At 38.8% G+C, this 27,591-nt stretch overlaps 14 protein-coding genes and 1 non-coding gene across 15 annotated transcripts, besides 1 other annotated feature; 7 read left to right on the top strand and 8 right to left on the bottom strand.

Moving 5' to 3' along the window:
• Positions 1-88: 88 nt before the first annotated feature.
• Positions 89-2,611, top strand: CDC16 (anaphase promoting complex subunit CDC16; the record flags this gene model as incomplete). The annotated part of the gene is made up of 1 exon (NM_001179588.1): positions 89-2,611. The coding sequence occupies one exon, from the start codon at positions 89-91 to the stop codon at positions 2,609-2,611; it is 2,523 nt and encodes an 840-aa protein (NP_012903.1).
• Positions 2,612-2,782: 171 nt separating this feature from the next.
• SKA1 (Ska1p) lies at positions 2,783-3,616 on the bottom strand (the record flags this gene model as incomplete). Its single annotated transcript, NM_001179589.4, has 1 exon — positions 2,783-3,616. The coding sequence occupies one exon, from the start codon at positions 3,614-3,616 to the stop codon at positions 2,783-2,785; it is 834 nt and encodes a 277-aa protein (NP_012902.4).
• A 347-nt stretch (positions 3,617-3,963) lies between these two features.
• On the top strand, positions 3,964-4,191 carry MIN9 (Min9p; the record flags this gene model as incomplete). Its single annotated transcript, NM_001184683.1, has 1 exon — positions 3,964-4,191. The coding sequence occupies one exon, from the start codon at positions 3,964-3,966 to the stop codon at positions 4,189-4,191; it is 228 nt and encodes a 75-aa protein (NP_001032581.1).
• A 5-nt stretch (positions 4,192-4,196) lies between these two features.
• On the top strand, positions 4,197-4,811 carry URA6 (bifunctional uridylate/adenylate kinase; the record flags this gene model as incomplete). The annotated part of the gene is made up of 1 exon (NM_001179590.3): positions 4,197-4,811. One exon carries the CDS (start codon positions 4,197-4,199, stop codon positions 4,809-4,811), a length of 615 nt encoding a protein of 204 aa, NP_012901.3.
• A 246-nt stretch (positions 4,812-5,057) lies between these two features.
• On the top strand, positions 5,058-7,097 carry PAN3 (PAN-complex poly(A)-binding subunit PAN3; the record flags this gene model as incomplete). Its single annotated transcript, NM_001179591.1, has 1 exon — positions 5,058-7,097. One exon carries the CDS (start codon positions 5,058-5,060, stop codon positions 7,095-7,097), a length of 2,040 nt encoding a protein of 679 aa, NP_012900.1.
• A 356-nt stretch (positions 7,098-7,453) lies between these two features.
• GPX1 (glutathione peroxidase GPX1) lies at positions 7,454-7,957 on the top strand (the record flags this gene model as incomplete). The annotated part of the gene is made up of 1 exon (NM_001179592.3): positions 7,454-7,957. One exon carries the CDS (start codon positions 7,454-7,456, stop codon positions 7,955-7,957), a length of 504 nt encoding a protein of 167 aa, NP_012899.3.
• A 115-nt stretch (positions 7,958-8,072) lies between these two features.
• Positions 8,073-8,367: an origin of replication (ARS1112; Autonomously Replicating Sequence).
• Positions 8,368-8,431: 64 nt separating this feature from the next.
• Positions 8,432-9,775, bottom strand: TCD2 (tRNA threonylcarbamoyladenosine dehydratase; the record flags this gene model as incomplete). Its single annotated transcript, NM_001179593.1, has 1 exon — positions 8,432-9,775. One exon carries the CDS (start codon positions 9,773-9,775, stop codon positions 8,432-8,434), a length of 1,344 nt encoding a protein of 447 aa, NP_012898.1.
• Positions 9,776-10,130: 355 nt separating this feature from the next.
• On the bottom strand, positions 10,131-11,579 carry TFA1 (transcription factor TFIIE subunit TFA1; the record flags this gene model as incomplete). Its single annotated transcript, NM_001179594.3, has 1 exon — positions 10,131-11,579. The coding sequence occupies one exon, from the start codon at positions 11,577-11,579 to the stop codon at positions 10,131-10,133; it is 1,449 nt and encodes a 482-aa protein (NP_012897.3).
• A 1,032-nt stretch (positions 11,580-12,611) lies between these two features.
• Positions 12,612-14,621, top strand: MAE1 (malate dehydrogenase (oxaloacetate-decarboxylating); the record flags this gene model as incomplete). The annotated part of the gene is made up of 1 exon (NM_001179595.1): positions 12,612-14,621. The coding sequence occupies one exon, from the start codon at positions 12,612-12,614 to the stop codon at positions 14,619-14,621; it is 2,010 nt and encodes a 669-aa protein (NP_012896.1).
• An 857-nt stretch (positions 14,622-15,478) lies between these two features.
• Positions 15,479-17,272, top strand: IXR1 (DNA-binding transcription repressor IXR1; the record flags this gene model as incomplete). Its single annotated transcript, NM_001179598.3, has 1 exon — positions 15,479-17,272. One exon carries the CDS (start codon positions 15,479-15,481, stop codon positions 17,270-17,272), a length of 1,794 nt encoding a protein of 597 aa, NP_012893.3.
• Positions 17,273-17,583: 311 nt separating this feature from the next.
• YNCK0014W lies at positions 17,584-17,657 on the bottom strand. The gene has a single exon. It is a non-coding gene; the product is annotated as a tRNA-Val (tRNA).
• A 1,107-nt stretch (positions 17,658-18,764) lies between these two features.
• On the bottom strand, positions 18,765-21,881 carry TTI1 (Tti1p; the record flags this gene model as incomplete). The annotated part of the gene is made up of 1 exon (NM_001179599.1): positions 18,765-21,881. One exon carries the CDS (start codon positions 21,879-21,881, stop codon positions 18,765-18,767), a length of 3,117 nt encoding a protein of 1,038 aa, NP_012892.1.
• A 240-nt stretch (positions 21,882-22,121) lies between these two features.
• Positions 22,122-22,832, bottom strand: YKL033W-A (haloacid dehalogenase superfamily protein; the record flags this gene model as incomplete). Its single annotated transcript, NM_001184335.3, has 1 exon — positions 22,122-22,832. The coding sequence occupies one exon, from the start codon at positions 22,830-22,832 to the stop codon at positions 22,122-22,124; it is 711 nt and encodes a 236-aa protein (NP_012891.4).
• A 399-nt stretch (positions 22,833-23,231) lies between these two features.
• On the bottom strand, positions 23,232-25,508 carry TUL1 (ubiquitin-protein ligase TUL1; the record flags this gene model as incomplete). The annotated part of the gene is made up of 1 exon (NM_001179600.1): positions 23,232-25,508. One exon carries the CDS (start codon positions 25,506-25,508, stop codon positions 23,232-23,234), a length of 2,277 nt encoding a protein of 758 aa, NP_012890.1.
• Positions 25,509-25,946: 438 nt separating this feature from the next.
• On the bottom strand, positions 25,947-27,446 carry UGP1 (UTP glucose-1-phosphate uridylyltransferase; the record flags this gene model as incomplete). The annotated part of the gene is made up of 1 exon (NM_001179601.3): positions 25,947-27,446. One exon carries the CDS (start codon positions 27,444-27,446, stop codon positions 25,947-25,949), a length of 1,500 nt encoding a protein of 499 aa, NP_012889.3.
• Between the last annotated feature and the right edge of the window lie 145 nt (positions 27,447-27,591).

The raw sequence follows: 27,591 nt of genomic DNA, 5'->3' as shown, positions 1-27,591 counted from the left end.
ATACATGCGTGCAGCTCAGAATTGTTGCGTACTAAAGTTAGTTTATATGTATAATATAAAATAATTTATCTTAATCGTTAAAGATGATATGAAGTTTTGTCTTTATTGCTGTCATTGTTATATCGTTATTTGTGGAAAGGCTACACATTATTACAAGTCATCAAAAGCCACATCAAACTTGAAATCGTCAAACAGGGTACTTATGAGAAACCCCATGTCGCCTTCGGAGCAACATTCACAACATAATTCTACATTGGCCGCCTCGCCATTTGTTTCTAACGTATCTGCAGCAAGAACACAACAGAGTTTACCAACCGATGCTCAGAATGATCGTTTGCAGCAACCCTGGAACAGAACCAATACGGCTACGAGTCCCTACCAGTCGTTAGCAAATAGCCCTTTAATACAGAAGTTGCAAGCGAATATTATGACTCCGCACCAGCCATCTGCTAATTCTAATTCTAATTCCAATTCCATTACGGGCAATGTTGTGAACGACAATAATTTGTTAGCTTCTATGTCTAAGAATAGTATGTTCGGTTCTACCATACCGTCCACATTAAGGAAGGTGAGCTTACAGCGTGAATATAAGGATTCAGTTGATGGTGTGGTTCGTGATGAAGATAATGATGAGGATGTTCATAACAATGGCGATGCAGCTGCGAATGCTAATAATGATCGGGAGAGTAAACTAGGGCATAATGGGCCATTGACGACAACAACATTAACGACAACAACTACAGCAACTCAACTAGATGTTTCTGAATTGTCAGCTATAGAAAGATTGAGACTTTGGAGGTTCGACGCATTGATGCAGCATATGTATAGGACCGCAGAATATATTGCTGATAAAGTGTATAACATATCCAATGATCCTGATGATGCCTTCTGGCTCGGCCAAGTATATTACAATAATAATCAGTACGTAAGGGCTGTAGAACTTATTACCAGGAACAACTTGGATGGCGTTAATATCCTGTGTCGATATCTGTTGGGACTCTCCTTTGTTAAATTACAGAGATTTGATGACGCTCTAGATGTTATAGGCGAATACAATCCATTCAGCGAGGACCCATCTACGACGGCAGCAAACACCATGAGCAATAATGGCAATAACAGCAATACGTCACAGCCAGTTACTGACGGCGGTATAAAAATGGAGTCATCATTATGTTTTCTGAGAGGGAAAATATATTTTGCACAAAATAATTTTAACAAGGCAAGGGATGCATTTCGTGAAGCGATTTTGGTAGATATAAAAAATTTTGAAGCTTTCGAAATGCTCCTGTCCAAGAACCTGTTAACTCCACAAGAGGAATGGGACCTGTTTGACTCTTTGGATTTCAAAGAATTTGGGGAAGATAAAGAGATTATGAAGAATCTTTATAAGATCAACCTATCTAAATACATCAACACGGAAGATATAACGAAGTCCAATGAGATTTTAGCGAAAGATTATAAATTAGCTGACAATGTAGATGTCGTAAGAAGTAAGGTGGATATCTGCTATACGCAATGCAAATTCAACGAATGCTTAGAGTTGTGCGAGACCGTTTTGGAAAACGACGAATTTAATACGAATATCTTGCCAGCATACATTGGATGTCTATATGAACTATCAAATAAAAATAAGCTTTTCCTTCTGTCGCATCGATTAGCGGAAACTTTCCCGAAGTCTGCGATAACATGGTTTAGCGTTGCGACCTATTATATGAGCTTGGACAGAATTAGTGAAGCACAGAAATACTATTCCAAATCCTCAATACTGGATCCAAGCTTTGCTGCCGCATGGCTGGGATTTGCACACACGTATGCCCTAGAAGGTGAACAAGACCAAGCATTAACAGCATACTCTACAGCCTCCAGATTCTTTCCTGGAATGCACTTACCAAAACTGTTTCTCGGGATGCAGTTTATGGCGATGAATTCATTAAATTTAGCAGAATCGTATTTTGTTCTGGCATATGACATTTGTCCAAACGATCCATTAGTACTCAATGAAATGGGTGTAATGTATTTTAAGAAGAACGAATTTGTCAAAGCCAAGAAATACCTGAAGAAGGCGTTGGAAGTGGTGAAAGATCTTGATCCAAGTTCAAGAACGACAATATCAATTCAATTAAATCTAGGACACACTTACAGAAAGTTAAATGAGAACGAAATTGCCATTAAATGTTTTAGATGCGTTTTGGAGAAAAATGATAAAAACTCTGAAATTCATTGTTCCTTAGGTTACTTATATTTGAAGACGAAGAAATTACAAAAGGCCATTGATCATTTGCACAAATCATTGTACCTAAAGCCTAATAATTCATCTGCAACAGCGCTTTTGAAAAATGCCCTAGAGCTAAACGTGACGTTATCATTGGATGCCAGCCACCCACTTATTGACAAGTCGAATTTAATGAGTCAGGCAAGTAAGGACAAGGCTTCGCTCAATAAAAAAAGATCTTCATTGACTTATGACCCTGTCAACATGGCTAAAAGGTTGAGAACACAAAAGGAGATCTTTGATCAGAATAACAAAGCTCTAAGAAAGGGAGGTCATGACAGCAAAACTGGAAGTAATAATGCCGACGATGATTTTGACGCAGATATGGAACTGGAATAAAGTACGAAGGCGGGCGAGGAATAAAGACACGACTTAGTACAAGTATAGCGTATATATTCATTAAAGAAAATAAGAATAAAAAGAAAAGAAGTTTAATTCTTAGAGGCAGCCACACGTAAAAGTATGTGTTTCTAATTCACGTCGTCAAATAGTTATGTCATTAGAATGCATTCAAAATTCTATAGGCTGTCCATTCATGTCAGTTGAGGAAGGAAAAGATTGAGATGTTTTATTATCCTGCTTTTTTTCCTGCTTTTTTTCCTGCTTTCTTTCATCTTTTCTCCTTGCCGTTCTTCTTTCCCTCCGCTTTCGGTCCTTCTCCTTGTTCCTCTGGCTCTTGTTAATCTCATCCTCATTAGTGTTTTTCAACAGTTTATTGTTAATCTCTATCAAAGTCTGGTTCTCAATCTTCAGCTCTTCTAAACGCTGTTCAAGTTCAAGGTTCCTTCTTTCGAGCCCATGAACTTTCTTTTTCAAGTCTTTGCACTCAAGACGTGATTTGCGAGTGGTAACTTCTAGTTTGTCTTTTAGTTCATCGTATGACAGCTCCTTGGCGTTTTTCCTTCGCTTCTCATTCTTCTTCGACCGGTCCAGATTTGGCGACGGACTTGCTCCGTTGACATCTTCGTGGGTGCTCATATCACTAAAATCTTCTACCTCGAGCATTACAATATGTTTCTCCGTATTCACGTTTTCTTCCCTTGGTTTCGATCCGCCCTTTTTGGTTTTCCTCTTTGACTTACTCTTGAGATTACGGGGGTCGGCTCCTCCAATAATGCCTTCTAAGCCGTTTAACAGTTCTTCTATATCTTCTTGAGCAGCTTCTGTCTGCTTCTTCTTATTCAATGCGGCTATCGTACTTTGTGAAGAGCTTTCCTCATGGGCCGTACGTTCATCATTATCATTCTTTAACCAATTAGAGTAGGCCTGCTGATCCGTGACGCATCTTTTTTGGCTATCAATACTGTCATCTAGTAGAAAACCCAATAATTCTTCTTTATTCATGCTTGCACGTTATACCTGGCCGGGATTGGGGCGCTATTCTTGCATTGTATACAATATCCTCATATAATGAACTCTTAATTAATGCGTCATCATCCCAACTTAACACCCCTCATATACCCTAAGTTAGTACTCTCAGACCTATAGAAATAAATGTATCAATATCATGACACCTAACTGATTATATTTTCAACCCTAGGTTTATTTTTTTCACTTTTCTTTTTCTTTTCTTTTTCACCACGTTAACGAAACTTTTAAGTAGTTATGGTGATCTTTTAAAGCGATGCATTCCTGTCTTTGCCTTTAGTCGCACACACCCTCTCCCGTTTTTATGTTAGCTTAGTTATATTATGAATCCACGCTACAGGTTTATACTGAGATTTTATTCTTCGAAAAAACCAACTTTCCACAATACAGCACCTTCGAAGACCAACGTAAACGTACCACGCGCTAACAAAAGTCAAAGCAAGGGTAAACACAAAGGCAAATTGTTGGTACTCGTAGGAACTTTAGCACTCGTGACATCAGTTATTTCGGTAAACTATCAAAAGAACGAACCAGTTGAATTTCTTGAATAAGACAAATGACAGCTGCCACTACATCACAGCCAGCTTTCTCGCCTGACCAAGTTTCCGTGATCTTCGTTCTAGGAGGACCCGGTGCAGGCAAGGGTACTCAGTGTGAAAAACTAGTTAAGGACTATTCATTTGTCCATTTGTCAGCCGGAGACCTTCTACGTGCTGAGCAGGGCAGAGCAGGTTCCCAATATGGGGAATTGATCAAGAACTGCATCAAAGAGGGCCAGATTGTCCCTCAAGAGATTACTTTGGCGCTTTTACGCAACGCTATTTCCGATAACGTCAAGGCGAACAAGCATAAGTTCTTAATTGACGGATTTCCTAGGAAGATGGATCAAGCCATTTCCTTTGAAAGAGACATCGTTGAAAGCAAATTCATCCTGTTCTTTGACTGCCCTGAAGATATCATGTTAGAGAGACTATTGGAGCGTGGCAAGACCAGTGGTAGAAGCGATGACAACATTGAGTCCATTAAGAAGAGATTTAACACTTTCAAGGAGACTAGTATGCCCGTCATCGAGTACTTTGAAACCAAATCGAAAGTCGTCCGTGTTCGTTGCGACAGATCCGTCGAAGATGTGTACAAAGACGTCCAAGACGCTATCCGTGATAGCTTATAGACTAAGACGTATTTTATATAGTTTACGCTATAAGTTACGGCGATATTATATATATATGTAAGAATATATACATATATATTAAAATGATTATATGCCCTCCCCTACATATCAGACCTTTACAGGGTAACCTTAAAATAAACTGCTAAATTATTTGGTTTATGAATTAAAAGAGCAATAATAACAATGGCGGGAGCACTGTTTCGATGATAGGTAAGCCTAAAAGACTAGTCAGACGTATCTTACGCCATGGACAAAATCAATCCTGATTGGGCGAAGGATATTCCGTGCAGAAATATCACTATTTATGGCTACTGCAAAAAGGAGAAAGAAGGTTGCCCTTTCAAACACAGCGATAACACTACCGCTACTACCATAAATGACGTTCCTCCTCCAATAGATGTGGGTGAGGCTACAACTCCGACCATGACATCAGTTCCTAAGTTCAATGCTAAAGTATCCGCAAGTTTCACTCCGATGACAGTCGGTAGTGACTCCTTAACCACTGTGACGAATACCACCTCCGCTGCTACAAATGCTACTGGCAATATCGCCATGGCAGCTACCTCTGCTACTGCTTCTACAGTTAATCCGATGATTAATCCGATAGTTAATAGCTCGTTAGTGAATAACAATAACAATAATAGTAATATAAGCATATCAATACCAACTACCGCTTCGAGTTCCAATTACGACCCCTTCAATGCCCCCATTTTCACTCCGTCTTCAACCTCCTCAATTCACACTAATGCAAATGCACATTCTTTTCCATTTCCCTCCATTGCAAATTCTGGTGGCATAAATATAAACGCCACTGATGATAATAGTAACAATATGAGTATGGCTAATAATGTGCCACCTCCTATGCAACCGCCACCCATAGAGAGTAGTAATCTTAAGTACCCACGTATTTATCCGCCTCCTCACAGTCTTCTACAGTATCACCTATATGCACCTGAACAGCCATCATCATTGAAATCATTATTAAAGCCTAATGAAAGGTCTGCAGATCAGCTTTTCATTCCAAACAATATTAGAGAAGATTTAACCAAGAAAAACTTATCGATTTTGCAGGTTTTCCCCTCTTCAGGTAAAGTTATACCAAGTATTGTACAAGATTATTTTAATTTGGTTCCATTGAACTTCAATAATAACGATTTTTTAAATAAAACTACGCTCTTCAAAGTTTTTTCCAATTATGACGGTAAAGCCTACGTTTTGAAGAGGCTTCCTAACATCGATAAGTCAATGAATCCAAACAAAATATCCAAAATATATCAGATATGGTCAAAAATTAATTGTACAAATTTGATAAAGTTTAGGGACATTTTTCAAACTACTAAATTTGGTGATCTGTCTATTTGTTTGGTCTTTGACTACTACCCAAACTCGCTATCTTTGTATGATTACCACTTTGTTAATTTCCCTAAGTTTCCAATAACGAATAATTATTTATGGATATATTTAGTTCAACTCACCAATGTAATAAACTCTATCCATTCACAAAACTTGAGTATTGGCAATACATTAAACTGGAGAAAAGTTTTGATTACTGGGGACCCAGGGAGAATCAAGTTATCACACTGCAATTTTATGGACCTTTTGTTCAATGATGATACTGATACCGTAGTATCTTCCGGCGGAAGTACCATAGAGGGACAACAACAGCTAGACTACAAATATTTAGGAGAGCTATTATTTAACCTATCCATTAATATTGAAAACTCTAATAACAACACTGCCCCTAAAGAATATCGATTGGAGGAAATAACCCCTCAATCAATTGATGACATGAGACAGATCGATGATAAGTTCAAGGATGTACTCAAGTATCTGATATCAGACAACGGCGATTCCAAAAAGAGCATTCATGATCTTACTAGTCACTTTTATGATAAGATGTTCATGGTCCTGGAATCGTCACAAACCTATACAGAATACATGGAGTCTGTCTTATCAAGAGAACTAGAAAATGGCAGATTATTTAGGCTGGTCAACAAGCTAAATTGCATTTTTGGTAGAATCGAATCAAGAATAGACATAAATTGGTCCGAATCTGGGACTAAATTCCCCATTATACTATTTTATGACTACGTATTCCATCAAGTGGATTCGAATGGGAAACCAATAATGGATTTAACTCATGTCCTAAGATGTTTGAACAAATTAGACGCTGGTATTCAAGAAAAGTTAATGTTGGTAACGCCCGATGAGTTAAACTGTATTATTATATCCTATAAGGAGTTGAAGGACTTGATAGAATCCACCTTTCGATCCATCACCCAATAAAACAACACCAAATAATGTAGATACACACATATATATTAATTATACATTAGTATCCCCTTGACATACCCCACTACCGTCTTCATGTGGAAAATTTTCCGTATTTGCTTTCCCCTTCTGTTCCCTAATTCTATAGGGTAAGCGATTCATCCCTTGTTCGCCACATCTAAGAGAACTTAAAGCCGGGGCTCACCTCTACTACAGAGATTGCTTATGGTGAACAATATTAAGTGATTATATAACACAGTAATGTACAAATATATTTTAGTCATGTAGGTGATATTGTGCACGGCGAGGTTCTCTGATTGTGAACCCGTATAAGGAATATAAGCGGAGAAACACAATATTTATAAGTAACGATGCAAGAATTTTATTCTTTTTCACCAATAGATGAAAACGGAAATCCATTCCCCTTCAACTCCCTGCGTAACAAAGTGGTTTTGATAGTCAATGTAGCATCTCATTGTGCGTTCACACCTCAATACAAGGAATTAGAGTACTTGTACGAAAAATACAAATCACATGGTCTAGTGATTGTGGCCTTTCCCTGTGGTCAATTCGGAAATCAAGAGTTCGAGAAGGATAAAGAGATTAATAAGTTCTGTCAAGATAAATATGGTGTAACCTTCCCTATTCTACATAAGATCCGTTGCAACGGGCAAAAGCAAGATCCCGTCTACAAGTTCTTAAAGAATTCAGTAAGCGGGAAGTCTGGAATAAAAATGATAAAATGGAATTTTGAAAAGTTTGTGGTAGACCGAAATGGGAAGGTGGTTAAAAGGTTTTCATGCATGACTAGGCCACTAGAGCTTTGTCCAATAATCGAAGAATTACTGAATCAACCACCAGAAGAACAGATTTAATTTGCGGTCAACGAAGTTGAAAACGGAAAAGTGGTGATAAGAATGAAAATAAAAGACATATAATTGAATAGTCTCTGTCACCCTTGCTATCGTATCAACAGTTGCTCTTCTATCTTGTTTTGCGTATGTATTTTTTCTAAGAAGAATATGTAGGTTTTAGTCATTTTTTGTTGATTAAGGGAATGAAAATTGTCCTAAAGAACCCTTTCAGTGGTTCAGCTTTGAGAAGTTTCAATATTGATTTCCGTCGCATGCCTCATCGTTAATTTTTCTCTAGTTTTTATTTATTTCAGAAATTCAAGTTTTTTACTTTCAAGAAATTAAATAATGTAATTTTACAAATAAACATAAACAAGTAGAAGTAAATGAAGAAGCATAAAAATAGTTTTCTATATGGTATGAGTCCGAAAAGCCTCCTGGAATAGTACGTAACTCTATGGAAGAAAATGCTTTATATGTTGGAAAGGAACAAGATCATCTGAATTGAGAGTAATAAGCTTCTTCTCTGAATCTTTGTGAAACCAGTTTTAGAACTTTGGCATCATAAACATCTTGTAAGCTTTCCTTACCCTTCAAGACACGGTCTTCGTGCACTTTCTGTTCGTTTTTAGTTAGTACTACCACATTTTGCAAAGAGATAGGTTTAGAGGGATCCCATTTGGTTAAAGTTAGTCTAGTGGAAATGCCGCTAATTGGAGATTTACCCTTAAACACCTCTTCGACAAGGTAACTAACATCCTTCAAAGCCAATGGGATTCTTTGGCTCGGTATACCGACTCTGCTCATTTGACCTGCCAACGATTGATATATACCATCGTATACCTTAATTCTATTCTTACCCTCAACAGGTTCTAGAGGTTTATCGGATATATTAGATAAAATCCACGTAGTGATGGTCAATCCAAACAAACTTGGCATAGTACCTAAAACGGGTAGGATTCTTACACGGAAGTCCTTCAGGGCGCTCAGCTCGTCGACCTTTCCTCTTTCATATTCCTCATCTGGTAAGGGTAATAATTTAGCCTTCTTCGGATCTGGTTTTTCGGCACTAAATACTACAGGAATTCCGGATAAGATACCTCTTTTCTTTAATTTCCTTCTCACTACCCTTGCAAGAGGATCCTCCTCCGTGGTAGCCAAGTCCCCCACATTAAGTTTTGTAGGATCACTTTTCGCGGAAGCACCCATGGAAGAGATCACTTTGATACCATGATTATAGGCAAACTCAAGTAAGTCGACCTTTGTATCAATATTATCAATGCAGTCCACGATAAAGTCAGGAGTTCCATTACCAAGGGTCAGTCTTTCGCCATTTTGTAACGTCCATAATTCATTAATCGGATCAATCTCACACCATGGTGCAATTTCCCGCATATGCCTTCGTAGACATTCCACTTTTGGCGTGCCAACATCATTTAGTATGGCACAGCTGTGTCTATTTAGTGAACTTAGTGAGACCTGGTCAAAATCAACGACCCTGATCTTTCGGCATCCGGACCGCACCAAAGAGTTAACCACCCAAGATCCAACTCCACCTGCTCCCACGACAACAACATATTGATTGGATAGTTTTTCAATTGTGTCCTCACCAAGAAATTCAACATTGTTTTTCAAAGATTGGCGAATAAACTGTTCATCATATTGATGATATTTATCCGTGTCAGATTTTGTTTGCCCACCTTTATTCTTATTTTTTTGTTGCGCAATTACTTGCTTTTGTGCTTGCCAACTGGTCCAAGCATAATCTGTAATCGTCGTCACTGCCACAGTGAATAGTGCAGTGGCAGTTATCAGTTTCCATGTATCCTTCTCTACCATATTATTTTTGTACTTTGGTTGAATGATAAAGCAATCCTTCTGTGCCTTCTATAAGTTGAGGTTCTTTATTAAATATATATAAACTAAATATGCTCGAAAAAATATTTTTTACACCTCAATATTCTCACTAGTAATGTTTTTATTATTACTATAAAGATGCCATATGTCTAGTAGCTCCGCTTTCTTTTTCTGAAATTTTTTCATGTGATTTTTTCCAGACGTATTCTTTTTTTTTTCTCTCATTTTTTTTAGATTTTAAGAGAAGCTTGATACAATAGAGAAGAAAATGAAGAAAGGAAAAGTTGGTTCTACATTGTAAGAGCTAGTTGGTAAGATTTAAAAAAAACGGACCATATCAAACGTCCTCAAACTCAATGTCCATCTCATCATCATCATCATCATCATCATCATCACCATCATTTGGTTTAGCGTTTGCACTCGGACCTGAAGCAGTGGCAGTAGCATTTACAGCGTCTTCAGTCTTATCATTAATCGATTCTTGTTTTACGTCGTTGGAGGTGTTTGATTCTGTCTTTGCGGTGCCAGCTGTATCCGTTACGTCTTCAAATTCATCTTCCAATGCATTTTCTCTAGCAGTTTCATCGTTATCATCCATAACATCTTCCATCTCTTCTTCCTCTTCTTCTTCCTCATCCTCTTCTTCTTCTTCCTCCTCCTCTTCTTCTTTATTGAGCTTTGCTTGCTTTTTAGCCAAAGCAGCGTAGTAATCATTCAACGTCTTTTCATTCTCTCTTTCTTCCATTTCTTGCTCGGTCAGAGTTCTGTTATTTTGATAGGATGTTTCCTGTGCAGGTTCATTATCAGGATTTATAGAATCCATGGCAGATGCAGTAACTACAGGATCGAACTCCTCTTCATTATCCAGTCTACCAAGAGCAGTTTTACCGATGGTACTCTGTTTATGCCATTCAGGGACAGCGTTTTGTTTTCTTTTCTCTTCAGCCTGTCTCTCTTGCAATTCCCTTTGAGCCACTTCATCACTTGCCGTGGTAATGTTGATGTGTAATGTGGCTTGAGAGTTAGCACCGGCACGTCTACTACTGTCGTTACCAAGAGCAGTACCCATAAGATTTGGCAATGGAGCAGAATCTCCCGGTCTGAACATGGTGCTGCCTTTCTTTGGATTGTACGTGTATGCTGCATGTGATTGATTTTGAGGTGGTATCAAGCGAGCCAATGCAATTTCGAAAGTATTCTCCTCAATTCTTGAATCATCAATCTTTTTCAAAGAATCAATGATTGGCTGAATTTGGTCCATTAACCTATTTAATTTATCTTGCTTCTCTTTGTTTTTTTTACCAGAATCATCTTCCACCAACGGTTCATCACATAGGGAACATAAAAATTCTGTCCTATCAAAATTCAATAATTGTACAGCTTCCAATTGTGTGTACTTGGTCAAACAAATCGGACACATGTAACCATTAGGTTCTGAATTTTTGTCCAAGTCATCCTTCAATCTTTGTACGACTTGATGGACCTTCCATTTGATTGCGTCAATAGCATGAGGATATTTTACATAGTAGTAAACTCTTTCCACACTTTTTGAGTTTGGAGGGTATTCTCTTTGTTTGTGTATGGATATTAACCTGTCTGATCTTAGTCTAGCAATTAGCGGCCCCAGTTCCGTCTTATTTATGCTCAACAATTGTTTCAAGTCATCTTCAGCTAGGACCGAGTGAAATAGTATAGCATCGAGTACCAGTACAAAGGAGCCACCATAAAACCCCCTAACGACGAACTTTAAAAGATTTTTCACAATATCATCTATAGGTCTATCCATACTCTACTCACTGCAGCAGCTGCTTCCAGTAGTTTTCTATCTTTGGCTCGATTAGGACGAGCAATCATGCTGCCAAGTTTACACTTAATTAGCTTTTTTCCTAATCTTGCAAGAACCGCTTAGATAATCACTACACACGGTAACGCTTAGTAAAAAACCAAAAAAAAAAACCAAGTATTATTACGTATTAACTCACCAGACTACAATAGTAACCTGAAATTCGCCCATGGTACAATTTACACTTCCAAATTTTTTTGTTTTTTTATCATTTGGACATCCTTTGCCCTTCACCCAGTGTCAATCATTACAACAATTATAGCGATTCATCACAGTGCAAGGATCACTCTTAACGAAGGAAGAAAAGTTAGAAAAATTTCTCATATGTTTCGCGTTTATTTTCGATACCAATTCGTTTCGATGTGTGCAAATTGAATATTGCATCGTGCATTGCAAGGTTTTTCAAATTCTTGCGTCTTGTCAACCGTTCAAGGCGATTGAAAGATATTCACTGCATATCTTCTTATACGAAAAGCATCGAAGAAAAAACACCCATACAACCAAGTATAGACGGAACAATTCGGGTTTTTACTCTTCCCTAGGCGGTTTAAATCGGATATATGAAAAGAAATCAAAAAAAAAAAAAAAAAAAAAAAAGAATTGGCGCATTTGAAGTTTTATTATCGTACGCGTTATTGTTTGCGCTAACATCGCATCGCATCAGCTGACTGAGTGACTGAGTCCCCTTGGCTTCGACTCATCATCGCCTTTCTATGGTGAAAAATTTTCGCAATTTCCTATTACTGTACCGCGTATGCTCCATTTGACTTCCTTTGGTCTACAGCTTTAGCGCTATAGAGTTTCGAAGTCGTACCCGTTACCGGCATGATTGACATATTATATATATATATATATGCGTATCTTTATACTTACTCGTATATTGTGTCCAGCTTCGGATATTTGTGCTTTTGAAACCTACAACTTTTAACGAGTTTAGTGCACATAAATACCAAGACAAAAGGTAGAAATACGGTTATGCTTAGAACCAGACTATCCGTTTCCGTTGCTGCTAGATCGCAACTAACCAGATCCTTGACAGCATCAAGGACAGCACCATTAAGAAGATGGCCTATTCAGCAATCGCGTTTATATTCTTCTAACACTAGATCGCATAAAGCTACCACAACAAGAGAAAATACTTTCCAAAAGCCATACAGCGACGAGGAGGTCACTAAAACACCCGTCGGTTCTCGCGCCAGAAAGATCTTCGAAGCTCCTCACCCACATGCCACTCGTTTGACTGTAGAAGGTGCCATAGAATGTCCCTTGGAGAGCTTTCAACTTTTAAACTCTCCTTTATTTAACAAGGGTTCTGCATTTACACAAGAAGAAAGGGAAGCGTTTAATTTAGAAGCATTGCTACCACCACAAGTGAACACTTTGGACGAACAACTGGAAAGAAGCTACAAGCAGTTATGCTATTTGAAGACGCCCTTGGCCAAAAACGACTTCATGACGTCTTTGAGAGTACAGAACAAAGTCCTATATTTTGCATTAATAAGGAGACATATCAAGGAATTAGTTCCTATCATTTACACCCCAACCGAAGGTGATGCTATTGCTGCCTATTCCCACAGGTTCAGAAAGCCAGAAGGTGTGTTTTTAGACATTACCGAACCTGATTCCATCGAATGTAGATTGGCTACATACGGTGGAGACAAAGATGTAGACTACATCGTTGTGTCGGATTCGGAAGGTATTCTGGGAATTGGTGACCAAGGTATCGGTGGTGTACGTATTGCTATCTCCAAATTGGCATTGATGACGCTGTGCGGTGGTATTCATCCCGGCCGTGTGCTACCTGTGTGTTTGGACGTCGGTACTAACAACAAGAAACTAGCCCGTGACGAATTGTACATGGGTAACAAGTTCTCCAGAATCAGGGGTAAGCAATATGACGACTTCTTGGAAAAATTCATCAAGGCCGTTAAGAAAGTGTATCCAAGCGCCGTTCTGCATTTCGAAGATTTCGGTGTTAAGAACGCTAGAAGATTACTAGAAAAGTACAGGTACGAATTGCCATCATTCAACGATGACATTCAGGGCACCGGTGCCGTCGTGATGGCCTCGTTGATTGCTGCTTTGAAACATACCAACAGAGACTTGAAAGACACCAGAGTGCTTATTTACGGTGCCGGGTCTGCGGGCCTCGGTATCGCAGATCAAATTGTGAATCATATGGTCACGCACGGCGTTGACAAGGAAGAAGCGCGCAAGAAAATCTTCTTGATGGACAGACGTGGGTTAATTCTACAATCTTACGAGGCTAACTCCACTCCCGCCCAACACGTATACGCTAAGAGTGATGCGGAATGGGCTGGTATCAACACCCGCTCTTTACATGATGTGGTGGAGAACGTCAAACCAACGTGTTTGGTTGGCTGCTCCACACAAGCAGGCGCATTCACTCAAGATGTCGTAGAAGAAATGCACAAGCACAATCCTAGACCGATCATTTTCCCATTATCCAACCCTACTAGACTACACGAAGCCGTTCCTGCCGATTTAATGAAGTGGACCAACAACAACGCTCTTGTAGCTACCGGATCTCCTTTCCCACCTGTTGATGGTTACCGTATCTCGGAGAACAACAATTGTTACTCTTTCCCAGGTATCGGTTTAGGTGCCGTACTATCGCGTGCCACCACCATCACAGACAAGATGATCTCCGCTGCAGTGGACCAACTAGCCGAATTGTCGCCACTAAGAGAGGGCGACTCGAGACCTGGGTTGCTACCCGGCCTGGACACCATCACCAACACTTCTGCGCGTCTAGCTACCGCTGTGATCTTGCAAGCACTCGAGGAGGGAACCGCCCGTATCGAGCAAGAACAAGTACCGGGAGGAGCTCCCGGCGAAACTGTCAAGGTTCCTCGTGACTTTGACGAATGTTTACAGTGGGTCAAAGCCCAAATGTGGGAGCCTGTGTACAGACCTATGATCAAGGTCCAACATGACCCATCGGTGCACACCAACCAATTGTAGACGAAGCATAACCAACGCCTGCACTTAAAAAAAAAAAACCATATAGAGTAATATATAAATATATATATTTGTACAATTTTTTTCTTTATTTTTAAAAAAAAAATAATACTTGACATACCGTAATAATAATAATAATAATAATAATAATAATAATATAATAATAATACAATAATACAATAATAAAAACAATAACAACAGCAACAATAGCACAAGAACATTAACCCAAGCAACTAGCAATAACAAGAACGGTAATTATCAAAACAAAATATGATACCAAATGCGGAAAAAATCGGCACATATCCATAAAACATACACATCGTGCTTAGCGATCTACATACCGTGGAGGAATGGGTGGAACGGTTACTGACGACGGCCGCGCGGGGTTTTGTGTTGGGTGTGATGTCCGGATGCAACAGCAGCAAAGGAGAGGCGCAGCGGACCTTCCTTACTTTCTTTTTCTTCTTTTCTTTTCCACCTCCCCTTGGTGAGAGAACGAATGGGAACAAAAAAAAAATGCACACATCAGCTGGTGGAGCCAAGTATAGACACGGCCCGGCGCATTCGTTCTCTCTCTCCTTCTGTCTCTCGTTCTCGCTGTAAATGTGGTTTACTTCGTTATCCTCTGTACCGTAATCGTACTGCATTGTATTCTGTTTCCTCTACTGCTAGGTCACTGCCTAACAGCTACTGCTACCGAGACTGTGACGCTGAAGTTTATTCGCTCTGATATCCCACAAAGAACTCTATTACACACAGACAAGGCAAGGCAACGCAAGTCAAGGCAAGACCACAACTATATCCCCTTCTTCTATCCATTCTGTGATATACGTACGACGCTAACAGTACCCACAACTGCAATGAACACCGGTATCTCGCCCAAACAGGACGACGCCTCTAACTCCAACTTACTCAACATAGGCCAAGACCATTCGCTGCAGTATCAGGGTCTCGAACACAACGACTCCCAGTACAGAGATGCTTCTCACCAGACACCTCACCAATACTTGAACCAGTTTCAAGCCCAGCCTCAACAACAACAACAGCAGCAGCAGCAGCAACAACAGCAACAACAACAAGCGCCTTATCAAGGTCACTTCCAGCAGTCGCCTCAACAACAACAGCAAAATGTTTATTATCCACTACCTCCACAATCTTTGACGCAACCTACTTCGCAGTCGCAACAACAACAACAGCAACAACAACAACAACAGTATGCTAATTCGAACTCAAATTCAAACAACAATGTTAATGTTAACGCGCTACCTCAGGATTTCGGTTACATGCAACAAACCGGATCGGGCCAAAACTATCCGACGATCAATCAACAACAATTTTCCGAGTTTTACAACTCCTTTTTAAGTCATTTAACTCAAAAACAGACAAACCCTTCTGTCACGGGTACAGGCGCGTCTAGTAACAACAACAGTAACAACAACAATGTTAGTAGCGGCAATAACAGCACTAGCAGTAATCCTGCCCAGCTGGCAGCCTCCCAATTAAACCCTGCCACGGCTGCTGCGGCCGCCGCAAACAATGCTGCTGGCCCGGCTTCGTACTTGTCTCAGCTCCCACAGGTGCAGAGATACTACCCGAACAACATGAACGCTCTGTCTAGTCTTTTGGACCCTTCCTCTGCAGGAAATGCTGCAGGAAATGCCAACACCGCTACTCATCCTGGTTTGTTACCACCCAATCTGCAACCTCAATTGACTCACCACCAGCAGCAGATGCAGCAACAGCTGCAATTACAACAACAACAGCAGTTGCAGCAACAGCAGCAGCTACAACAGCAACACCAGTTGCAACAACAACAACAACTTCAACAACAACATCATCATCTACAACAGCAACAGCAGCAACAACAGCATCCAGTGGTGAAGAAATTATCTTCCACTCAAAGCAGAATTGAGAGAAGAAAACAACTGAAAAAGCAAGGCCCAAAGAGACCTTCTTCCGCTTATTTCCTGTTTTCTATGTCCATAAGAAATGAGTTGCTTCAACAATTCCCTGAAGCAAAGGTCCCCGAATTGTCTAAATTGGCTTCTGCAAGGTGGAAAGAGTTAACGGATGATCAAAAAAAACCATTCTACGAAGAATTCAGAACCAACTGGGAGAAGTACAGAGTTGTGAGAGATGCTTACGAAAAGACTTTGCCCCCAAAGAGACCCTCTGGTCCCTTTATTCAGTTCACCCAGGAGATTAGACCTACCGTCGTCAAGGAAAATCCTGATAAAGGTTTAATCGAAATTACCAAGATAATCGGTGAAAGATGGCGCGAGTTAGACCCTGCCAAAAAGGCGGAATACACTGAAACTTACAAGAAAAGATTAAAGGAATGGGAAAGTTGTTATCCCGACGAAAATGATCCAAACGGTAACCCAACCGGTCACTCACATAAGGCCATGAACATGAATTTGAATATGGACACTAAAATCATGGAGAACCAAGACAGTATCGAGCACATAACCGCAAATGCCATCGACTCAGTTACCGGAAGCAACAGTAACAGTACCAACCCAAATACGCCCGTTTCTCCTCCGATTTCATTACAGCAGCAGCCGCTCCAACAACAACAACAACAGCAGCAACAACAACAACACATGTTATTGGCTGACCCCACTACAAATGGTTCGATCATAAAAAATGAATAACAAATAAACAACTTTAGTTTTCCACTGTAACATTATCCCACGCAAACAACGAGAATAAGGAATTCCTTTTTCAACATTTGTTTTATATTGTACTACTCTATTTCCTATTACTACAAATTTTACTTTATTTAATAATAATTTTTCTTTCCCTTTTTCTAACTTCAGTCTATATGTATTTGCCTGTATACATATACGCATGTGTGTAGTCTTCCCTCCTTCTTGTTTTTGTAATATACTTAAGCCAAATTCAAGTTTGCCTCTGATGCTGTGCGAGCTCAACTGACGAGCGTGATGAAGCCAAAAAAATTAATTGATTTCGCCCAGGATCGAACTGGGGACGTTCTGCGTGTTAAGCAGATGCCATAACCGACTAGACCACGAAACCTATTAATCTGTAAAATTGATCATTTTAAAGTGGCATAGTTGTACGATACACAAGGGCGACTTATCAACTTACACATAAAATATGTTTGAAACATGTCAGAAACACTCGTTACAAAGCAGACAAAATTTATTACATCAAACGATACCCTGCCTAGACAAACCAGTTAAACGTGTAAATACCTGGACAACTAGTTTAGTTCCGAGATTCTGCGCTTCCATTGAGTCTTATGACTGTTTCTCAGTTTTCATGTCATCTTTTGACGCCGCATGGGATAATGTGTACTAATAACATAAATACTAGTCAATAGATGATATTACGATTTCACTCCAACAAAGGTGAGTGCTAGTCACCACCCTAAGGATATTAGGATTGTCAAGATGCCCGCTATTACTGGAGCCCTTAGTATAACGGATATTTTCAGGATAGCAGACTTACTTCTCCAAGTGTAAGGGAACTCCGAATCTAAAGTAGCTACTGCTCCTCCATTCCGTGTATATAATCTTGCTTTTTTTTAGGAAAATACTAATACTCGCATATATTGGTTATTATCATTACTTGGACACTGTCTGTTCTATCGCTTCATTTGTAATATGCGTATTGCCCTTCTTATTAATTGCTAATATTTCACCTGCAACATAGTCCCTGTTGATTAACGTGTTTATCCATTTCAATCATGAGAAATGTTTCTTCTGTTTTCCAATGCCTGGCCGAGCTGGTAATATATATATATATATGTACATAATACTTTATTAGAATATATTGTTGATGATTAGTAGACAAGTGGTACTACCAACCGAGAATAAAAGCTGGTCTTCTTAATATAATATGAGATAGGTATAAATAGCAGTCACCGATATCATTGGTTACCCAAAGTGACAATTCATGTCTTTCATAGATATAAATCGTAAGCTAAAATTGAATTAAAAGATCTTTAATTTAGCTGCCCTGCTAATTCTGAAGTCACATATCATTCCTCATTCTGGATCACTCATAACATTTATTGTCTAATTACTTATTGTAATCACTATAGTCACTGGTGTGAACAATGTGAGCAATAATAAACCACTGTATTACCATATACAAATGCATATGTTTAGCCACATAAGTTTAATTTATATTTCTTATTTTCCACACGATATCCCCCACTATCAATGACATAGATGATATTTTCTCCACTGGAACAACCTGAATACAACAATATATTATTTGTTCAAGTACCGCTTCAGAAATTAAATACTCTGTAATTTTGACCCCTTCTAGCACCATATGTACCATCGATACTAGCGCATTTTCAGTTACTGGTGGGAATTTGACATGCTTACTAATCGATTTTTTCTCATGGTTGTGCACCGTTGGATCAATCCTCAGTTCTTTCAATATAAAAGAATCCTGACACAGTTTCTGCCAAAGTTCAATGAATCTCTTGGCGACAAAATCACCAGAATATTTTATCATCTGCTCCACGCATGAACATGCGGGCTGAACGATCGAATAATCAGAGCATAGGACGCACTGTATGATGGAGTCCCATGTACTAGCAACCTCCCTTATCAACAGATTATGCTGTGTTGATAGCAAGGGAAATATAAGCCTCATAACAATAAGAATTTGCACTCTTAATCGTTTTGATGGATGGGTTAATAATCTTTCCCCATAACCCAAAATTTGCAATAGTATTTTGTATGAATCTGATGGTATAGGTGAGGTCCACTGGTCAGTATACTCTTTAGAACTTCCTTCCACCTCTTCTTCTCTTTCTTCTTCATCGTCGTCGCTATCTGGCTCTCTTAATTTGGAGTCGAAATATTCTTGAAAATTACTGGGCTCATTATCATCCTTCAAAAAATCGACGTCGTTCTCGTCTGTTATGTCATCTTTAACCTGTGTCTCTTTATCTAGTATATTGAGTACTTGCTGAAAATCGGTCATACCCCAGGGCGAAAAAGTACTTTGTGAAATGTGTTGATTAGCTATTTTCAAAATCATCTCATCATCATTGATATATTTTTTCTTCATCTCCAAAATGATGATTTTAAATAGTTGGAAAAATTGAAGACAGAGATCACTATATCCATGATAATAATCCAGTAGTTTAAATATCGTTTCAATAACATCTTTAAAATTTTCAATGGTTTCATAGCCAGCCAATTGGCAAATCACCATTAATATTTGGCTCACTCGTTCAGTCATCCCAGAATTCAATCTTGAGGAAATAGATTCTACAAGATAATCTACGTTGCTTAAGATCATGTTTGGGATAGACCCATGATATAGGGTATCTGCTATCCTCAATGCACAGGATTGGCTCACATACCTAATGGCTTCGGACGGTGATGCCAAGGCGTCAACTACTGTGTATATATAGTCAATCAATTCTGGTTGAAATTCTTCTCTCATTACCGCACAAATCGTTTCAATAGAGAATAAAACTGTACATACGGCAAACTCATCACTTTTTTTTATGCCTTTACCTTCAATCTCCATGCTAATGTCTTGAGAAAGTTCATTGCAAAATTCCAATACAATCAAACACACTTCTTCAACCATGGAAGAGGAATAGTTGGCATCAGATTCAAATTGTAGATAGACTTCTTCCTCCTTCGGTTGCTTTTCCATAGCCTTTATAAAATTGGTGCTTAACCACAGCGCAACTATCTTCTGCGTTCTTGGTGAATCAACTTGTTCTGAAATCAACTCTGTCACCACATCGTTGAGAATATGTCTTTCTAACAACAAAGAACCCATATGGTATGTAAATTTTTTCAGTTTGAGTGACATGTCTTCTGATAATCTTGGTAAAGCAATCAGAGCATTCGTACTTTCCAAGTTTTCGAAATTTACTGTAGTTGTTAATTGACTACTTTGTTCAATTATTCTCTCTTTATGATTGATCAAACTTGGTGGCTCAATAGATTCATTAAGCGATTCAAATAAACATCTAACTACCTCATTGATCATTGTATCTCTTTCGTTATTTTTCTCTAGAATAGTGATTGCAAATGATAAAGATGATAACCTATCTGCATTTTCAAACCGAATAATGTCACTTAGCTTGTGCAGGTCTTCATTGACAACTTCCTTTAATTTTACCAAATGCGATGGTAATTTGGACATCGGATCACGCTCCAAATGTACTAAAGTGGATACCAACACTTTCTCACAATTATTTAAAGAATTTTCACATCTAGTTAAAAGGATTGATACAAATGTCGCTAATGCCTCATCAATTGATTCATTATTACGTTTTAATAGTTTGGGTATAAAGGCCTCCAAAGCAATATTGATTTGCCCAGAAGTTGCCGTCAACCAACTTGTATCTCTATGCGTCTTCCCATCTGTGCGTAACAAAACAATAGGTCCATTAAACATAAATGATTGATTTATCTCGTGTTTTAACTTTGTATCGCTCAACTCTCGAATATCTGTTAACTTATTTACTTTGATATCCAAACTAAAATCATCGTAAACCAAAACCAATAATTTTGCCAGAACCTCTAGCGTGCGAACACACACCTTATAATGTATTTGACGGCCTGGTTTAGTAAGTATCTTAGCGAAAACAGAAACGTTCCCCGGAAGAATAAAGGAAAGCATTTCACCATCAGATATTATGTCCTGAAATAGTACTTCTAAGGATGCCAAAGCTTTGAATTGAAGCTCATTATTTTGGGGCGATTGCTCCAGAATTTTCAACAGAATGGTAACAGAATGTCCTAGAGCGGGAAGTAAATTAGGTTTTGAGTTCGAAAAGAACTCTTTATGGTACCTTTGCGATCTTACTGATTTGAAAAACTGATGCAAGACTAAACAACCAGCGTACTTGAACTCGTCTGATCTAGTAATTAATTTTTGATTATCTTTATCAGAACTGACTAAAAATGTGATTAAGGGGAACAGTTGTTGTCCCAATTGCTCGGAGAATTTACCATTAGATGACCAACATGTCCGTAAGAGATGAAATATAATTAGTAGGACGTATTCTGTTTGAGACTCGCCGAGAGCTGGCTGTTTCAATAAACTCGCGATAGGAACAAAAACATAATCTGCAAATTTTGGCGAAAGTGAATCGTCTTCGTATGCTGATAACTTCTCTTCAACTTTTTTTAAACATGCCAATAGCGTTAATGAATTTGGATCAAATGATTCGGTGGGTAAAAAAGCGATCCTAGAAAGTTCAACACATGAAATTCTTATGTCCTTAAATGCATTCGTGTCTGAATTCATTTGCACAAAGCTTTTGAACACCAGCTATTGCAATCTTTCCTTTCGATGTGCATGTTCACTATAATATTTTATTGTAATGAGATTGAAATAAAACGATAAAAACCCAAACATGTACTATAGTATATTATACAAAAATAACTGAGCTCACCACATAAAGTAGTGTGATAAATCAAATACAAATCATCCCTTTTTATACTTAGTGCAATATACAAATATATTGTTTACGTAAATACTGGAAATTCACAGTCCATATTTGGACATTTCCAGTTTTTCCAAAGAAGACAATAGTTCACCTTTACCGGCTAACAAAGCTTCTGTGTCCCCCAAAACAGCATGTGCTTCTGGATGGGGGACCCAAATAACGTGTGCACCAAATGCCTTGGCTGATTTTACGCCTGGAATACCATCTTCGAACACTATACACTCATCGGGCTTAATATCGGTATGAAACTTCTCATTCAATTCCTTTAAACCCAACTGCCAAATGTCCGGGAAAGGCTTACCCCTACCTTTTGCAATTCTTGGATCATCACCAGTGACAATGGTATCGAAAAGATCAAAACCTTCCTCTAAATGACTTGTTTTGCCGCGAAATTTAGTCTTGTTCGAAGACGTACATAATGCAATAGGAATGTTCTTTAACTTTAAGTATTTCAACAAATTCAATGCACCGGGAAGAAATTCGCAAGTACCCCATTTAAGAGATTGCAATGCAACATTTCTTTCGTCGTACTCATCTAAAGTTATTGGTAATTTGTAGTGTTCGATCACCCTTTTTCCTGCTTCCGGTCCCGGAAGCCCTTGCAATTTAATCTTCACATCCCAAGTTAAAGGTCCCTTACCAAATTCTGCGAGAGTTTCATTTAAAGTTTCAGTATAAATATCCTCTGTGTTGATGAGAAGACCATCCATGTCAAATAGACATGCCTTCACTGCTACAGGATGTGTCATAATTTGTTAAAAAAAAGAAATTTACTTTTGCGTTCTTATTGTCAAAGAAACAAAAGCAGTGTAATTGGAAGGCAGTGACGGTCTTAAGATTCCCCAACTTGGAGTTGGAGCGATTTAGATTCACCTCAATGGATCTTGATCGGCAATATTTTCCCAATAATTAATTCCTCGAAAAATGTGTCATACGGAAAAAGGGTAACACTAAAAACCCTTGTGAATTATCCTAAGTCTAGTTTGCCTATTGTATATTTAAGCAAAACTACTTTAGTGGTAATAAAAAGTTAATGCACTATTCATGTAAAATTTCTTATTGCAATGGTTGACAAATAGGAAATGTCACGGTATCTTGGATCTTGAATACAAATACAGTATATAGTTCTTAGGATCAAGAGATGCTATCTACAACGGAGGTAATGGTGACCTACACACAGGACATTGTAACTTATAATTCATCCAGTTTTCTAGACACGAAGTATGAAATACGTGATTACAAGGCGTTACCATGTAAGAGTGCTGATCCACCTTATGAGTTTCTGGAATTTCCTCTATGTAAATTGGAACATCAGACATACATATCGCGCAATCAACGGTATGTTCAGCAGTTCCACCACCATGCTCCGATATATACTCGTTTGAAAGGGGCTTGAAATACGAATATCCATCAGGTATTGTGTGCTTAGGCAAGAACCAGCGCGATCCCAATACATCTTGAGAATACAGTATACTAATTTGAAACAGTAGCCACAATGATAAAAATACGACGAAATGAACATCTTTATGGTGCCTGAACACATTAGAGGAGTAAGTGAAAACATACACAACGGGCAAGCTTCTAATTATTGTTGTACCAATTACAAAACTCCACAATAATGGCATTTTGTTTTGACTTCTATTTCCTCCAATGCTAGATCTTGCTCTTTCTCTTCTTGAAGGAATACCTTTAACGGCGTTACGGAAAATTTGAGGGATCCAATATGAGTTTAATATGAAGATTAGGATATACTCAAATACCATCCTTAGCTGACGGGGCCATGAAGTTGAACTCAATATTAAAAACGTGAAAATGATTAGCATAAAGAAAAACCTACCATATAACGAGCCACCGATAGACCCTTCATCGGGAATGAATGCGGGTCTTGGCCTATTCTCATCATATGTGCCAGTGTTACCACGCAGGAGGTTGATAATCCCAACATTCTGTTCGTTAACCTGTGAAGCGTAAATTGAAATTAAGTAGCGTATTTCAAAAATAGATGCCAAGATAAAGCACGAAAAAGCACTTATAACTAGGGGTAAGTACAATTCGGGAACGACACTAGCTGCGACAAAGTACAAAGTGGCCAAGGAACCATCGACTAAGTTTATCATTGAGAAACAATAGAATGAGATTTTGTTGACCATGGAGGGGGTATTTGTATGATGCATCTGAGTAAGCAATAAGTATATCTGGGCTGCAAATAATGCAATACCGAACAATAGATGTTTTCTGATCGACATTATTTTTAATTCGTACCGTGTACCCTTTACGTTATGAAGCCCTAATCGTACGCCACAGTCTGGAGAATACAGTAATCCAGAGACAACATTTATGGGCGGTAAACTAGACAGATTTGCCGGACGCCCCAGGGGCCAATTCAATTCATCATCTATTAACTTGATCTGATCTCTTGTGTACTGATTCCATGGTTCCAACTGAAGAAAAATCAAATACTCACATTTAAAGTTGGCATTATTATAAGCATCCTGTACGTCTTTCATGGTCATGACATCTGTGTAATCCGTGAAATTCCAAAATTCATCAACGAGTTCCTTGACATCATTAAATATTTTCTCATTATAATCATTCTGGAAGGACATGTAATGAGGAAGGGCGAACAATGAATGAAATTTAGAACTCTGAGAAATAGAAAGAATTCTACCACGTTGAATGTCATATACAGCCTTCGAGTATATGGAATGCTTTTCCTTTTCAGCCTTATCTGAGAAATCAATCTGAAGATTTAACAACTTCCAACGGTCATTTTTCTTATTTATGAAATTTCTCCTTAAGTAATTATTATTGTCCTGAAGATTGCTCATATGAGAAATTTGAATAGCTATTTCGCCATGCTGAAAACTCACATTATGAAGTTCGCCATACGAAGGCCACTCAGACCAGTACGTCTCACCTTCAGGAGGAATATCCTCTGAAAAATCAGTTGCCGGCTCATAGAATCTGGGTACAGGCATCCTTATCTTTTCGTACTTGTTATTTGATACAAGGTCGATTTTACCTAACAGGGTGCTTGTAATATTGGGAGGGAAAAGGTTGGAAGCGTCATCATTCGAAGTATTCCAGACTTCAGTATTTATGGCCTCTATGACATCGTTGGGCAAAACCATGTAGTTTTGATTGGGAAACCATCGATCATAATCTTTTCCTGGTAGTGGGTAAGTGGCATTTTGGAGAGGATTATTCAGCATGTCTTGGTAGCTGAGTTTAAGCCCGGTAATATTTCGAAAACTATCTGTATATGTCATATTGACGAACGTATTGTGCTCTGTTCGGAACTGCTGCTTGAGTCTCTGGAGTTGATTGAACTCATATTGAGAAGACACACCATCACCACCCGGTGAGGAGAAAAATAGGAAAAGGATCACTATTATGAACACCAGAGTGTTGCCATCGATTTCCATACTGTACTTTTGCCTCTTTTGCTGTAGGACTTTCCTTTTTTGCCTGAATTAGTAGAAATACGGGACAAATGTAACAAACGAGATTGAACTTGCTTTTTTACAATATCTTTTGGGGTGATAATTGAAAGATGACGATCCGAGCTTGTCACCTTTAACTTACGTTTATTCTATTTCCCTAAAGTTCACAGACCCTTACCCCGCCAAAGGAAAATCTCTATATATACTGAAGCTACGCTTAACAAATATATAACATGACGTGAGTGAAGAATTATGAACACTAAGCTTCTTTTGCATTTTTTTTTGCTTCTGTATAAGTCTAAACATATAAATGTGTATATATTAGAGATATATAACCCATTGAAAAAAAAAAACTGCGTGTAGTAGAATAAATAACCTAACGGAGAATTGAAAGTAAAAAAGGGATTGCAAGCCGCACCTTCAATGTTCCAAGATTTGCAAATTACCAGTAACGACAACATTTTCCAATATGGAGCCGTTTGGAATATCGATTTTATGACCGTCGGAGCAAACGATGATGACAGTACCCCTCAAAGTGACATCTTTACCTAAAAAGACGTTACCAGTGATGGTCAAATGATCTAGCTCGACGATTTTTGGGATGTGAGGGATTCTTGCGTTAAAACCAGAAACCTTTTTGAAATGCGAGCCCAACTTGATTAATGGGTTTGGACCAAAACGGGATGGGTCTAACTTCAAAGAACCGTGTTCCAGACGGAATAGATCTGATTTAACCAGCAACAAATCGGAACAGGTCTTGACAGGCAAGAATCTTGATCTTGGAACGACAACACCGTGAGCACCATCAAAATGCCTGATAGCAGCACCACAAGCGGTTTCTAATTGTAAGACATTAATTTCATGACCGTCTCTTGTTATAGTTTTTTGGTTTGGAATGATTTCCATCTCCAAATTGCTCGATTCGATCAACCTCTTTACTGCTTTCAGATTGATCCATAAGTTATTCGTGTTGAAGTTGGTAAACTTTCTGATATTTTTGAATTCGTCAATGTGTTCTTTTGGAACTTGGGCGACTTCCAATAAACGGACTTGACCATCGTAAGAAATCAAAGTACCACCTTTAACATCGGCTCTGGTCTTATCAGTCAATTCCATTATATATTCGGCACCAGTCTCGATCATGTGGTTTAAAATTTTTAAGTCGACGGTAGCACCCAAGTTGTCACCGTTAGAAACAAATAATATTTCTCTTCCTTGGGCAATTAAGGCATCCAGTTCACCAGATACGTGTAAAGATTCAAACAAATCACCGTGACCTGGTGGATACCAAGCATCCAGTGGAGAATCGTATTCGGTGGGGACAGGCAATAAAGAATCCTTGTAGACTCTTGGGAACCTGGATTGATTGAAAGATCTGATTCTGATTCTGTTAGCGGAATACTTCTTAATCAAGTGTTCCGTATCCTTGTCAGTGTTGAAAGAATTCATCAATAACAATGGCACGTCGCTATCGTACTGTCTGTTCAAGTATTCAATTTGACGAACAGACAAATCCAAAAAGGTGTTTCCCTCTCTCACTTCAATAACAGATTTAGGGCCAACGCAGCCCATGGAGGTACCCAGCCCACCGTTCAACTTCAAAACAGCCAATTTGGAAAGGTTTGAGACATTCTCGGGCTGCTGAGAAATAATTTCATACTTAACCACTTCATCCGGGTTGGGAGACTTGATCTTGTCCCATTCCAAGGTGGTTCTAGAAGACTTCTCTACCAAATATCTCCTGAAAAGCGTGAAAAACGAATCCAGTTCGTTCTCAAACTTAGCGCGAGCAGCATCGTCAAGTTTACTAGAGTCCGCCAACTTGTTTAAGGCGTTTCTCATTTGTGAGGCAGCAACGCTGTTTGTGTTGCTCTCGAATGCATAAGTGGAATGTGTTTTGGTGTGCTTCTTAGTGGACATTATTATGTTATGGTACACTTGCTGTGGAAGTTATATTATATAATCGGAAGAGGACTAGGCCTTTTAACGTTGCTGATGTGGAAAGAACCAGAAATTGAATCTCCAACTCCTAAAACCGTAACTTCAATCTCATGGTACCTGCTGG

This window comes from Saccharomyces cerevisiae, chromosome XI (genome assembly GCF_000146045.2).
Source record: "Saccharomyces cerevisiae S288C chromosome XI, complete sequence".
NCBI classification, from domain to species: Eukaryota; Fungi; Ascomycota; class Saccharomycetes; order Saccharomycetales; family Saccharomycetaceae; genus Saccharomyces; species Saccharomyces cerevisiae.
This window is presented reverse-complemented; position numbering and strand designations above follow the sequence as displayed.